At 33.8% G+C, this 13,848-nt stretch overlaps 2 protein-coding genes across 2 annotated transcripts; both read right to left on the bottom strand.

Annotated features, from left to right (window-relative positions):
• Positions 1-4,177: 4,177 nt before the first annotated feature.
• On the bottom strand, positions 4,178-4,915 carry LOC137932875 (sarcoplasmic reticulum histidine-rich calcium-binding protein-like). The gene has a single exon (XM_068776560.1). It carries the CDS (start codon positions 4,913-4,915, stop codon positions 4,178-4,180), a length of 738 nt encoding a protein of 245 aa, XP_068632661.1.
• Positions 4,916-10,334: 5,419 nt separating this feature from the next.
• LOC137932874 (high mobility group nucleosome-binding domain-containing protein 5-like) lies at positions 10,335-11,057 on the bottom strand. Its single transcript, XM_068776559.1, has one exon. It carries the CDS (start codon positions 11,055-11,057, stop codon positions 10,335-10,337), a length of 723 nt encoding a protein of 240 aa, XP_068632660.1.
• Positions 11,058-13,848: the final 2,791 nt, after the last annotated feature.

Raw genomic sequence — 13,848 nt, 5'->3', positions numbered from 1 at the left:
GATTACTGTGTTCTAGGACAGAACGTGTTTGTTTATGATACTCAATATTTGTCGCAGTGGTTTTATAGATAAAATTGTCTCAGCATTAATATTGGGCAATTATTGCAAGTGAAGTCGCTTGCTCCGCGCCTCCAAGGTCAAATTAGTTTTCATAGACGAAATTCTTATTAAAAAAAGAATACAACGCTATGAGCAGAAAGTGGTTTCGTCGTTTATGTTACATTTATGTTACATTTTATATATATATGAACACGTATATATAAAAATATTTACATGTATGTGTAAAAATATTTATATATATATATATATATATATAAATATGAATATATATATACACACACATATACATATATATGTATATGCATATTTCAAATTAACAGAGTGATATTATTTAAAAAGTTAAGTTTAATAAAGTAAGTAGAGATCCATAACATTGAAAAGGTTTTACGGGTTTTTTTAATTAAATCAAAACAAACAAAAGCATTTTTATGGAATCCGTTTAACTTTTTGTGGAATCGGAAAGAATCAATGTCCACCACTGTTACGCAAACAAATTAAGAATCTTTATATAAATTTTGACAAAACGCCAAGATTTTTTCGCAAATCCTGTAAAATTTTCGTGAAGGTTCAATCAATACGATCTATGGGTATCAAAACGATCTAACAATACCTCCAGACTACGTAACGCATACAATGATAGGGTCGGTCTCTCTACGTCTTGTATTTACAGATCTTATATGCACTTTTGCCTTTTCACTTATTCAAAAAAATGAAAAAAGTCATTATCAGAGAACATTTTTTCTAGGACAACCAGTGAGTTTTTATTGAATAGTCGGTTCTCATGATTATAACGAATCTAAGCCGAAGTATATGTTTAGCTGGTTTTAATGCATGCACACTGTACTTTGTAATACAGTCTTAAATAATTTCAATTGTTGAGAACTTGAAGTAATTGACAAATAAGAATATTATTCAGTATATTTTTATTAAGTTTACAGCTGCGATAATTTCACTTGAACAATTATTGAAGAACCGTTTGTATTGGCACATGCAGTGAACCAATTTACTCAATTTTAACGACCAAATTCTTAATAGCAATTTCAGAACATGATGACGATTTTTTTAAAAATTCCCGTTATTAATTGCTTTTCATTAAAATACGAAAACAACGTTTTGGGACACAACAATAAAAAATTGAATTGTAATATTCATTTTCATTTTTCCATCATTTCCAGATATTTTTTATTATGCACCAGAGTAATTAATAAAATATTAACGAATTAGTTTCAATAAAAACGCAGGCAAACGTGAATATTAAATATAAATAATAATAACATCAACAGATTATTTCGAACTATCTAAATTATCTAAAAAAATAAACATTCCAAAATATTTGGTATTTATAATAACATGGCGTTTAGTGCGAAAACTGTAGTAGTGACCACTACATATCATAGCCTAACTAGTCAAATATTGGAGAAAATTAATTTATTTAATTATGATTTTAAATTTGTCATTTACTTCTTTCATTGAAAATGATGTGGGGAACAATTGTGATTATGAATTCGAACAAAACGGTTACTTTTACGCATACAAAGATTCTTTTTTGTGTATAAATTATGTGAATGGCTTACATTGCTATTCATTATATTTTATTATTATGATTCTATCGTTTTATACACGATGTAGACTTTAAATCTATGGATAAGTGGAGAATTAGGATAAGAAAAAATTATTATTAAAACAGAAGGTAACTTTCTTGGATCATGTAAATATGATATGCTGCTTACATTAATTTTCGCTTTAGTTTAAAAATATGTTATTTTTATTATATTTTTTAAGAGGTTCAGAGAAAAGTTTTAATAAGTATTTGGGAGACAAGAGTATCTGATATATTGTTGATTGAAATTAAATATATATATTTTTAAATATGTAGGATGTGGGCAGCTCAAGACCGGTTTTCGTAGATATTTTTTTTGGAGGTCAATGCCTTGCAGGGGGCGTATGTTACTTATGTATCGGCTATCTGTATGAGGTGCTCAATTGTTGTTGATGCTGTCTATGTTCGTAACGTACTTTTCTCGTAGTTTTTGCAATAGTTCGATGTCAGCTTACTTGGCCAAATGAATAGCCGAGTAATTGAGAAGCTTTGCCATAGGGCAAGTGTGAAATTGTCTAGACATTCACCTTACATTCCCGAACTTGCATTATTCGACTTGTATTTATTCTCGAAATTCAGAAACTTCATAGAATACCGTTTCAAGAATCCGGAGAAGTGGTGGCTACATTCGAAAACTTCGTTGCAAAGCCCTCAAAGAGGCATGGGTCAATTGTCTTTGGCAATGATTTTATAGGACGCAAATATGCAAAAATCGTCAAAAGGAATGATCTGAAAAGAGAAAAATCATTAATAAATTAAACTGAAGTTTAGTATATTATTTTATCTCGTAGTTTGGTCGTATTATAAATATATTGTAACACTATGGTCCCATGAGTTGAATGTTCGTTTGCATATCTTGTGAAAAAACAATTATTTACATATTGTTTAGCAAAAAATTATTCTGCTTTTGCATTCTGAATTATTTTAGTTCCTATATTTATCGACGAGCAATAAGTAACAAACAAGATTTAATGAATTGGTTGTAGACCTTAATCTGACGATCTTAACGGGTCAGGTAGAGAAGATGTGGATAGGATAGGAACACTTTTTTATAAATAACGAAGCAAAAGCTCGAGAATCCCCGTAAAGACGGGGCCGAGCCATGGACGCTGAAATATAAAGAACGTAGACGCGTAGATGTCTTCATCATCGCGTCTTCATCTCAAATATTTGTCTACAAAAATTACATGAGTATTTTGGACATATTGCCCTCAAAGTCGAAGCGAACTTTACGACCCTTATCATCACAGGCAAGATTGAAGGTAAATTAAAATTGAAAAATTCTTTATTCTACTTACTAATCGTAAAACATATCTTGTTGACGACAAGTTGAGTCTACCATCAGGTCGATTAAAATGTCACTACCTGAGAAGAACAAGCGAAAGAAATTCAGCAGGACCATATCTTTTTATAATAATGTATGATTATAGCCTGTAGGCAAATACATCATCCTCACAACAGTTTAATTTACGATGCCGTACAAATAGACGGCGATCTAAACCCTTGGCATATGTTCGACTCCCAAGTGAGACCCCTCGGTAACGAGCCTCAGCAATGAGGATTACGACCCGAGGAGGAAACTTTTAGCGTCTCCTTGACTTGGTTTTCGTCTTGGTATTTCAGTTCACAGTAGCCGAAGATGTTTAAATCATTAAGCATTAAGGAGACAAACACGCTTGGGCAGTTGGTATTTTTAAGGACGCCACGATATTTTACAGGAGAATAGGTGGAAAGTTTTTGGTCCAAGCAGAGTGTACCGGTACGTAGTCATATCTTGCAGAGTCGAATTGTATGATGGTATACCCGTGGCTATACTCTTAGCAAAGGTGGACATAAATATTTTTCATAAGTTTATTATAATCCGTGCAATGAAAAGGCGAGCGTAGTTCAAAGGGACTGTAAATATTAATAAAAGTAGCAGTGCTACCATATAACTTATTATTTTTAAACGCAACGATTAAGGTTGACTTTATATCAGCCGAAACGATGATTAAAACTTTTATTCGCGCAGAAAGTAAACGAGCTTGCGGCAGAGTTGTTAAATAAAAAACGTTTTAAATATCTGCAATGTTATTCTTCGGGGAGTTCTAAAATGCAAACAGTTGGTATCCTTGCTTCGATCGGGGCGATGTAACGAACAGTTTAAAGTTAATTAGTTTTTAATTTGTAGCGTTGGTGTTTACGTTATCAAGATTGAAAACAAAAATTGAACAAAGTTATGATTGAATAGTGTTATTTCGAAGATTATTTTACATAATAACTTGCTCTTGGAGGTGTGAAAATAATTAAGTCACTGGAAGACTTCTTAACTGTAATACTTACAGTTATAAACGGCAAATGTTTTTAAAGATCAATAGTAATGAAATGGTTTGATGGTATTGGGATCAGAAATGTGTCATGTAAGTTTTAAGTATTTATTTGGTTTTCGAATAAAAAAGGTTATGTATATAAAACAAAATCAACAAGTAACAGACATTAAGATACGAATACACATTATTGTTTACTAATGTTAGCGTATCAATGTTTTCCGGACTTATGTCCCCAGTGCTTATGGTCCTCGTGACCTCCCTTCTTGCCATGGTCATGATGATGATGCCAATGTTCATGGTGGCCGCCTTCTCCGTGGTGTCCTTTATGGTCATGATGATGACCACCTTTTTCATGGTGCCCTTTCTTGCCATGATGGTGCTCATGATGACCACCGTGTTTGTGTCCCTTGTGGAAGTGACCACCCTTCTTGTAACCGTCTTCATGATGATGTCCACCGTGATGTTCATGGAAACCTTTCTCACCGTGGTGATCATGGAAGTGCTTATCCTTCTTGAACTCGTCATGCTTTTCAATACCGTGGTGTCCCTTTGTGTCATGTCCCTTGTGCCAGTGACCGTGTTCTTCATGCCCATGACCATGTTCTCCTTTCTCGCCGTGATCATGATGGTGATGGTATCCTTCATCGTGATGATGATGTTTCTTGTGCCCTCCGTGCTCACCATGATGTCCTTTATGTCCTTCGTGGTGGTGGTGCCCCTTTTTGCCGTGATGGTGTTCGTGGTGACCCTTATGTCCTTTGTGGTCATGATCACCGTGGTCGTGGTGGTGATGTCCGTGATGTTCATGGCCGCCACCTTTGTCCCAGTGGTGACCATGCGAGGCCGCAGTTTCTAAGTCAGCATTTCTTTTTTCACGTATCTCTCTGGAGGACACCACTGCTGCAAGGGCTACAAGCCCAAAAGCCACAAGAAGGCTCGTTCTCATGTCTTGATTTTACAATGTTCAACTGTTGAATGATACTTGTGTAGACAACGATGATATTTTATAGCAGTTGCTGTTACGGTTAGGAAACTCTGCGCCGAAGCGAGGTGTCAAGGCTGGGCAAGCAATTGAAGAATTTTCTGTCATTTAGATATTTTCTATCTGCTTGGACAAAAATTAATATATAATGCAACAGTTATATAAAAAAAACATTATCATTTTTGTTTTTACTTAAAACTGTGTTTTAAACATTATATTTCAATTTTAATTTCAGACGTAACCTGAGGAAACTTAATTGATTTTATAATGATATTTGCTTGCACCAAAATTTACACGAAGCGTTTTTTTACTTTAATTCGGTTTTTGATATTACAATCTTCAACCAGTACCTAATAGAAATTACTAACTAATTTAAGATATTCTTTAATAAATTATTATTAATCTTTAATATTATCTTTTGATCGAGACTTGTTAATACATTGCGAACTATGCTACGGTTGTTTTGGTTAAACCTTTTATTTATTCATTTTAATTGATACAGACAGTTTTACACCTTTGAAGTTTCGATTAAAATTATAAGTAATAAGGTAATGTTCTTATGTTCAAACGATAAAGTTTAAGAGATATTACACTGTCAGAATTATGGTACAATAATATATTAATTTAGCAAAACTATATATATATGTTATATATATACACACACACACACACATGATGTGTGTATATATATATACATATATACATATATATTTATATATATGTATATATACATAATAGTTTTTTTAAAAGTTCGTTATTAAAATTAGTTACTGGCTGTTTACATACATTAAAAAAAACATGATATGTATTTTGAATATTGCTTGTACGTTAAAAAATAGACTTCTTTCCCGTCATTATTGTATATTTTTGGTTAAGAAATTATATGTTTTGTAAATAGAGGGGGCACTAAAGAGAATAGGATTGCAGTAACAGCACTGTACAAAATAGGTAAGGAGCCAACCGACATTTTTGATACATTGAAAAACCTAGGGATTAGCCGAATGTTTGTGTATCCAACAATACACTGAAACCATGTCTGTTGATGACCGTGAGAGATCCGGCTGACCGCGGTCTATTCGAACAAACCAGGCCGCCAATGGAGTCAAGGCCAGAATTCGTCGAAATCCCATAACGACGCAGAAAATCCTTTCCAGAGAAACGAGAATCTCACCGAGGGCATTTTCTTGGATTACCGACTAGACTTAGGTCTAGGGGCTTACCGGATATACACAGGACATATCTAAACCAGGCAGTAAAACAAAAGAGTGTCGAAAGATCAAAACAGCTGTTACTTCGATACGCGGACAAAAAACAGAAAAATTCTTTTGAAGAGCACTACAACAAACAAAAAGTTCGAGTATATGCACCCAGCCCTAAAGAAACTTCCGAGGTAGTGGTTAAAGTTAAGCGAAGCCATCATCCAGCATGCGTCATGGTTTGGTAGGAGTTTCCTACCACAGGGAAAAAACTCAATTTTTCTCGCAGGAGTGAAAACTTCAGCCAAAGTGTATCAAGATACCGTGTAAGAAGCGGTAGTTAAACCTCTCAATAACACGTTATTCAATAACGAAGTGTGGACATTCCAACAGGATTCAGCCCCGGGACATAAGGCGCGCACTACCCAAATTTGACTTGAGCAAAATGTTCCAAACTTCATAAAGGTTAATGATTAGTCTTCGGTGAGTCCGTACTTTTTGGCCCTTTTGGACTATAAATTGTGGTCTATGCTGCGGGACATGGTCTGCTCTAAGCGTCACCCAAATATTGAGTCGCTCAAGAAATCTTTGGAGGCAGCAGTAACCAAGTTTCCAATGGAAACCGTTTGTAAATCCATCGACGCATAGCCCGACCGTTTAAAAGCGTGCGTTAAAGCTAAGGGTAGATAATTTGAATTACTAGTTTAGTACGTTAACATATCTTTTTTGTTCTACATAATCACATATAAAAACATTAAAATAAAATTATTATTTTTTTAGAAATCGTCGGATATGTTCTTTGTAACAGAACTTATGGCTAGGCTAGGTAATTATTATCTTCATTAGACTCACTTAATAGGAAGACCAGAGCTAAAAAATAGTTCAGAATAAAATTTTATCAAATGGTCGATTTAAAATTTCTTCTAAATCGTTATCTTTTAATTGTCATCAAAACCATCTACGTTCAAATAATACTATTTACCATAGAGCATTAGCCAAAGAGAATTTATATATACTACTATTAGCGAAAAGTTGTTTTTCTGACATATATTTAAATTAATTTATGAAAAACAAACGTTAATAAAAAAATCGAAGTTTTTTAAACACCCACAAAGAAACGATAGGAGTATTTGGCTTAAATTTTTTTATAAATGCCGTCTTATCCTGTTACAATAATAAAAACAACATAATATAAAATAGAAATTTGTCATTCTTTTACCAATATTTTTAGTATTTCGCACATTCACGACAATCAATGATAATTTTTTTTCTAATGTTAGAGTGGATTGGGGGTTATAAGTAGAACAGAGTTGCTGTAATAGCATTACACAAAGCATGTTTGGAGCCAAATGCTTTATTTTATTTTCTACCCGTTTGGTATTAGTCGAATCTTTGGGAATAGATAAGCCAATTAAAGGTACATAGGAATATTTGTTTTTGACAGAAAATGATTTATGTACAATATGCGTTCTATTCGTACGATGAAGTTTTGTCCTGTTCGAAGACTGTATGTCTGGGGAAATTAGTATAGCACCTACAACCATGCTGTGTATTTTAACAAAAGATTAGAGGCCGGCAGCTTATAAAAGACGCACGCACTAGGTATTATATAAATGACAATTTAAAAATTACAAGAGATAAATCTAAACAACTTCTTAAACCGTACGCAATGGGAGGTCACAGAAAAATATATTTTGTGACAAGAAAAGATATCGGAATATCGGCACAAGTATATGAAGATACGGTTCTTGAGATGTAGTTAAGTCTCTTAATAACACCGTGTTCCATTAGTAAGAATGGTCCTTTCAGCAAGATTCAGTATCGGGTTTCAGCACTGGCGTAGTTCGAAACGAAGAATGGTTGACATCTAGCCCGATCTTAATCCACTGGATGCTATGATCAGTTTTGATAGTATGACATGTTCAAACCACAGTTATAGTCTGGAGTCTCGGAGATAGTAAATTACATTGGCAGTGAACACTTTTCCCATGAAGAAAGTTTTTGACTCTGTTTATAACTGGCAACGTTCAAAGCATATACTTCATACATTTTTATGTTATATGATGTTATGAATATCTTTTACAATATTAAATATTTCAAGCTATAGAAAAAATGATTTTTTTCTTGTAACAACATTTATAGTTATAGTATAAAAATATATAAATATATTACATATCTTCGTTTTTTATTTAGTTTTGAATATATTAAGTAATGTGTGTTCTTGAAAGAAATTAATGTAAACTACAAGACTGCACATGGAACACAGCTAATGTCATTGTAGTAAGCTTTAAAAATTACCTTGTAATACTATTTAGAATATTCCGTGACAGTTACGAGACAGCACAAACAGACTGACAGTGCGTGGGTTTTGGTTTCGGTTTTTGTGAATGGACCTGCATTTTTCAAATGGAAATGAAATTACTATTATTTAGAAATCCAGAAAATATCTAAAAATGGCGTAAAATGTTTGAATAGTACAATTATAATTTTATTTAATAACGGTGAAATTAGTAACTTTGTAAAGACGACCATTTTGTTTACTTTATTAATATACTATGAAAGAATTGTTGAAACCGAAGGAATATTCGCTTCATTAATTTTTATTTAATGTTTTACATGATATTGCTGTTGTTGCTGTGCGTAATGTCGCGAGACAGATTTCTTATACGAGGCGTGATTAAAAAATACGGTGTATGAGTTCTTATACCAGGAACTACAGTATCTACGTCCATATGAATGCATACTTTCGATAGCCTGATTTAGTTAGATAGTCTATAGCAAATTTGAACTAGCTGCGACTTGTCTCTCAGTTTCTCAGCTAGAGATGTGAGGTCAATTCGCTATATTTATAGCGCATCTTTGATTTTACACGACGCGATAAAATAAAATTTGTTTTAAGTTGCAAAAAGGCGGTTAAGAAGCTCACGAGTTGTTAATATTAATGTATGGTTATAAAGTGGTATGAGCGTTCAAAAGCGGGAACGAATTGGTTGAGGATAAGCGGTCGGAGCGTCCTTCGACCACAAAAACCCAAGAAAACGTGCATAGAGCAACTAAAATGGTTCGATCAAACAAGCGTTTCATGATTCGAAATCTTGCCGAGGAATTAAACATCTCCTATGGGTGCAGAGGATTTGAACCGATAATTCGAAAAATACGCGAATCAGTGCAAAATTCGTTCTCAGACTCAAAGAAAATCGTGTGTTATTGCTTGGAATCAAAGAGTCGTTTTGTTGCTGACTTAATGGGCAAAATTAAAACGAGAGATGTAAGTTGGATACATCGCTATGACTCTGAAATAAAAATTCTTGTGCTTACTCTTCGCCCTTAAAAGGTAAGTCAGACAAAGTCAAATGTTAAGGTCACATTTCTTTGATAATGAGGGCATAGTGCATCAGAGTTATTGCAAGGGAAACGAATGTGAACTCCGAATATTACAAGAGCTTATTACAATATTTGTAAGATGATGTAAGGAGAAACAGAACCAAAATTGGGCCAATGGTTTCCTCCTCCATTACGACTATGCACCGTGTCAGACTTCACTAATGATTCGAGAATTTTCGTCAAAAATATGTCTGTCTGTCTACACTCGGCTTACTCTCTGAATTTAGAACTATGCAATTTATGGCTCATCCCAAAAATAAAAACCGTGCTGAAAGGAAACCGTGTGGGTACAGTTCCCGACATCAAAAGAGCTACGACAGAGTAGCTGAAGGGAATCCCGATAGGAGCTTTTCAGAAGTGTTTTCGATCGTGGAATCAATGTTTAGATAAGTGCATCGCTGGCCAAGGAACTTTAAAGAAGATTAAATTAAATTTGATGTAAACTAAATACTTAAAATACAATAAAATTAGTCACCGTATCTTTTGATCCCACCTCGTTAATACAAATTGCTTATAAATTTCAGGGTCTTATCTCAAAAGATTTCTTTATCCCTTGATAAGAATATTTTACCACGCAAGACGTGGATCTAACGTGGCAAAGATGAAGTGATACTTCGGCAACAGACATTGCGTTTGTTGTGCGTGCTTCCGAAAAGACAACGGAGGGCGCTTATTAAAGTAATAAAATTTTTGTTTTTGAAAAAATTAAAAAGAAAGAAACCTCAAAGCAAATAAATATATTAATAAACCCGTATCATAAAAATCAACAATAACAATAGCTCTATTGTTTCAGTTTATCTAATTCATTTGTGTCCCTTCCAGCTCCAACCTTTGTGTTCTTCATGGCCACCTTTGTTACCGTTGTCTTCGTGGTGTCCCCAATGTTCGTCGTGACCTCCTTCATCGTAGTAGCCTTTGTTGTCGTGGTGATGACCTCCCTTTTCATGGTGCCCTTTTTCACCGTGCTCGTGTTCATGAAAACCACCGTCTTTATGTCCTTTGTCGAAATGTCCTCCTTTTTTGTATTCACCTTCATGGTGATATCCTCCATATCCTTCTTCGAATCCTGATTCACCGTGTTTGTCATGGAAATGTTTATCTTTCTTAAATTCGTCTAGCTTGTGAATCCCGTGATGTCCTTTGGTAGAATGTCCTTTGTGGAAGTCTCCTTTTTCCTCAAATCCATATCCTTTCTCTCCTTTTTCCCCATAGTTTTTCTCATCAAAGTATCCATCATCATGATGATAGTATTTTTTATGTCCGCCATCTTCACCGTAGTGGCCTTTCTGACCTTCATGGTCTGAATGACCTTTGCTACCGTGTTCCTGTCCGTGGTATTCCTTGAAGCCTTTGTCATCATGTCCACCAAATTTACCGAAGTGGTCACCATAGTGATCACCACCTTCACCTTTCTCCCACTTATGGGAGCCTGCAACTTCTAAATCCGTGTTCCTCTTGTACCGGACGTCTCTTGAGTAAACAAGAGCTACAGTAGCCATTAAACAAATAAACGCGATTCCCCTCATCTTCCTGTTTCACTACTGTATTGGGTAAAGATTGCTAAATGATACTTGTTACTATTTTTACTCAGCTTATATAGTAGAATCAATAATACAGTCATCTAGATTTTAATGTCAGGGTGAACAAAAAAGCGACCAAGGAAACACGCGAGTGACCTGGATATTTTTATAATTGATTTTGACATTACAATCTAATTAAAGCCTTTATTTTGATTACTATTTATGAGGAAAACGTAAAGAATAGGGTAATATGATTCAAATAAAAGACGTAATTAAATAATAAATTAATTGTCATTTAATCAGACTTTTTGCAATAAAACGATAAAAATCCGTTACCAAATTTCTAATACTTATTAAAAATAATATTTTTCTTGTTTTATAAACTGATTAATTTATTGATTAATACATTTATTTCAGAAAGCTCTTATTACATTGCATGATAAGTATATTCTAATAGATATACATCATATTCGCATCGTGGTTTCAATCCTTAGACTTCCACTGCAAGGAATGGGCCTATCCCCATAATATACCATAACTGCAACGCTTAACAGGCGGGTTGGCGGCCGCAGTGGGTTATTATTCTACGCAGAGGACGCTGCTGCCTCTTCTCTAGAAACTTGTTTGATGGCAGTGGATCCTACATAATTAATGTTCAAATTGTATTAGATTGTATTTCGGGGAGCGAAACCACGACCTACGATCGCAAGTCTCAGTCCTCTACCCCTGGTTTACAATTGCTCGCATTACACTATTCTATTCACATTTGTAAGAGTATATTTTTATTATGTATATATATCTTAAACGAAAATAATTTTCATTTGTTAGTAGATGAGTCTAAATCTGTAGTTGGCAGTTTTCACCGAAGTCAAGGGCGTTACAAGTCAAGGTGGTCTTGCAAAGGCGTCCGTCGCCTCGTTTTTTATGAGGTATCTTTTATCTGAATGTTTTCATTTGATTGAAATCTTGCGTCACAGTTTCCGGTCCAGTGCACGGGCTTTGATCTACGTTAGTTTCGAGCGCAGAGTTGCACAGCTTAGACAAACGGAACTGTCGTTTAATGTGGTCATATCAGTCTTGACCAATATTGTAAATAACACGAGGTACAGTTTTTAATACTTCACAATTATTAAATATTTAGTTAAATTAAAAAAAACATTTGCAAGGCACTTTTTTGTAATTTTTCTTAATCTGTTTATTTTCTTAATTCTTCATAGTGTGGCATTAAGCAACTACTTTAATTAATTGTATTATTAGTACATAACTTTTTTGGTTCTAAATTATTGTAGATAACATTTCCTATTTCTCGTGGTGTTTGTTTTTATTTATAATTCTCTATTCTTTTATGTCCAAATAATTGCGTTAGGAAACTTATTTGCCAACAAATTAATTTCAATGTAGATGTTGTTTGACGTTCATTTTATAGCAGTATTGTAATTTGCAAGTAATTTAAATTATGTGCAAACGTTTTAGAAACTTAGAAATCTTTATAGGAAATAATAAAGTTAGTTAATATATTTTAAATAGACTTTTTATTTATTATTCAACTGATTCTTTCGAACTTTATTAAGGTTTTAATATGTGATATAAAATTATAAGATATTAAAAATCTATTATTTTATTTTTTTTTGACCTTACGCAATATAATATGCTCCGAGGAAAAAAATGGACTTGCGCGAAGCTGAAATGTTGAAAACAATAAATCACAAAGTAAAATATGCAATTGTGAATAATAAAATATGTCCTTGGCTTCTTGCCGTCTTCAATTGATTCCCGGCTCAATTGTCATTCAACGACGAGACGCACGTAGATCCCTGGGGCTCATAATTGTCGTTCCATGAAATGCAGGAGAATAGACCTTTCTCTATCGGAATACTAAGTACCTTGTTACCATCTTATTATACCGACGATGAATGTCTCCGTAGCTCCTTGCGTTCGCTGTGCTTTTTTCTGTCATTTAATTAAAATCTGATCTCATTTAATATTATAATATTGGAAAAGTTAAATTTCGAAATTATGTTGAACATTTGTTATTATTTTTAAATTGTAATATGTATATTACATAACTACTAGATGAAACTTAAAGCGTGATATGATCTCATTGATAAACAGCTTTGTGATTGAAAAGACAGAATGAAAGAAAGAATGTTAAGAAGCGTGTATTAAACGAAACCTACGTATTAAAGCAAGAAGAAAAGGTTGTTTTGCTGTTTTTAACAGACTACCAAGTCAAAGAAACGGTTGACTTGGTAGTCCGTTAAAATTAATTCCGTGAAGAAGATTGGAGAGGCAATTATTACAATGCATACATCTTAGGAAAACAAAACTGCATGAAGATTGTTTGCTTGTATCATTTGTCGTTATTTTGCCTTTTATAATATATGAGACCTATACACATAGTGTGATGTCATGGAGAATTTTCGAACACAACTTTCTTTTCTAACACAACATCTGTGGTCGTAACTTCTTTCAGTAGATTTGTGATTACACATACTATAGTTCCGTCGAACCGGAGTTCAGTAATTTTAAAGAAATACTGCTTAGCGTATCTGTGGGAACATATGTGCTGTTCGAGTACGAAAGAGCACCTCCAATAATAACTAATATGACAACCATGTAAAGGATTTTATTTAAAGGTCCGATTTCGTTGGCTGCATTACAATGACGTTGCATTACAAATGTGGTAAAAACACATCAGTTTCTATTATATATTTATGCTAGACATTTTTATGTGATAAAATGATCCACTTATTGTTGCTTATCAAAACGGTCAGCGACAAGACAAGTGTGATACTTA

This window comes from Battus philenor, unplaced genomic scaffold (genome assembly GCF_028537555.1).
Source record: "Battus philenor isolate CCGP_79_NKW_IND1 unplaced genomic scaffold, ilBatPhil1.0.hap1 SCAF_12, whole genome shotgun sequence".
Classification (NCBI taxonomy): domain Eukaryota; kingdom Metazoa; phylum Arthropoda; class Insecta; order Lepidoptera; family Papilionidae; genus Battus; species Battus philenor.
The sequence above is the reverse complement of the archived record's forward strand: the minus strand, read 5'-3'. Positions and strand labels throughout refer to the sequence as shown.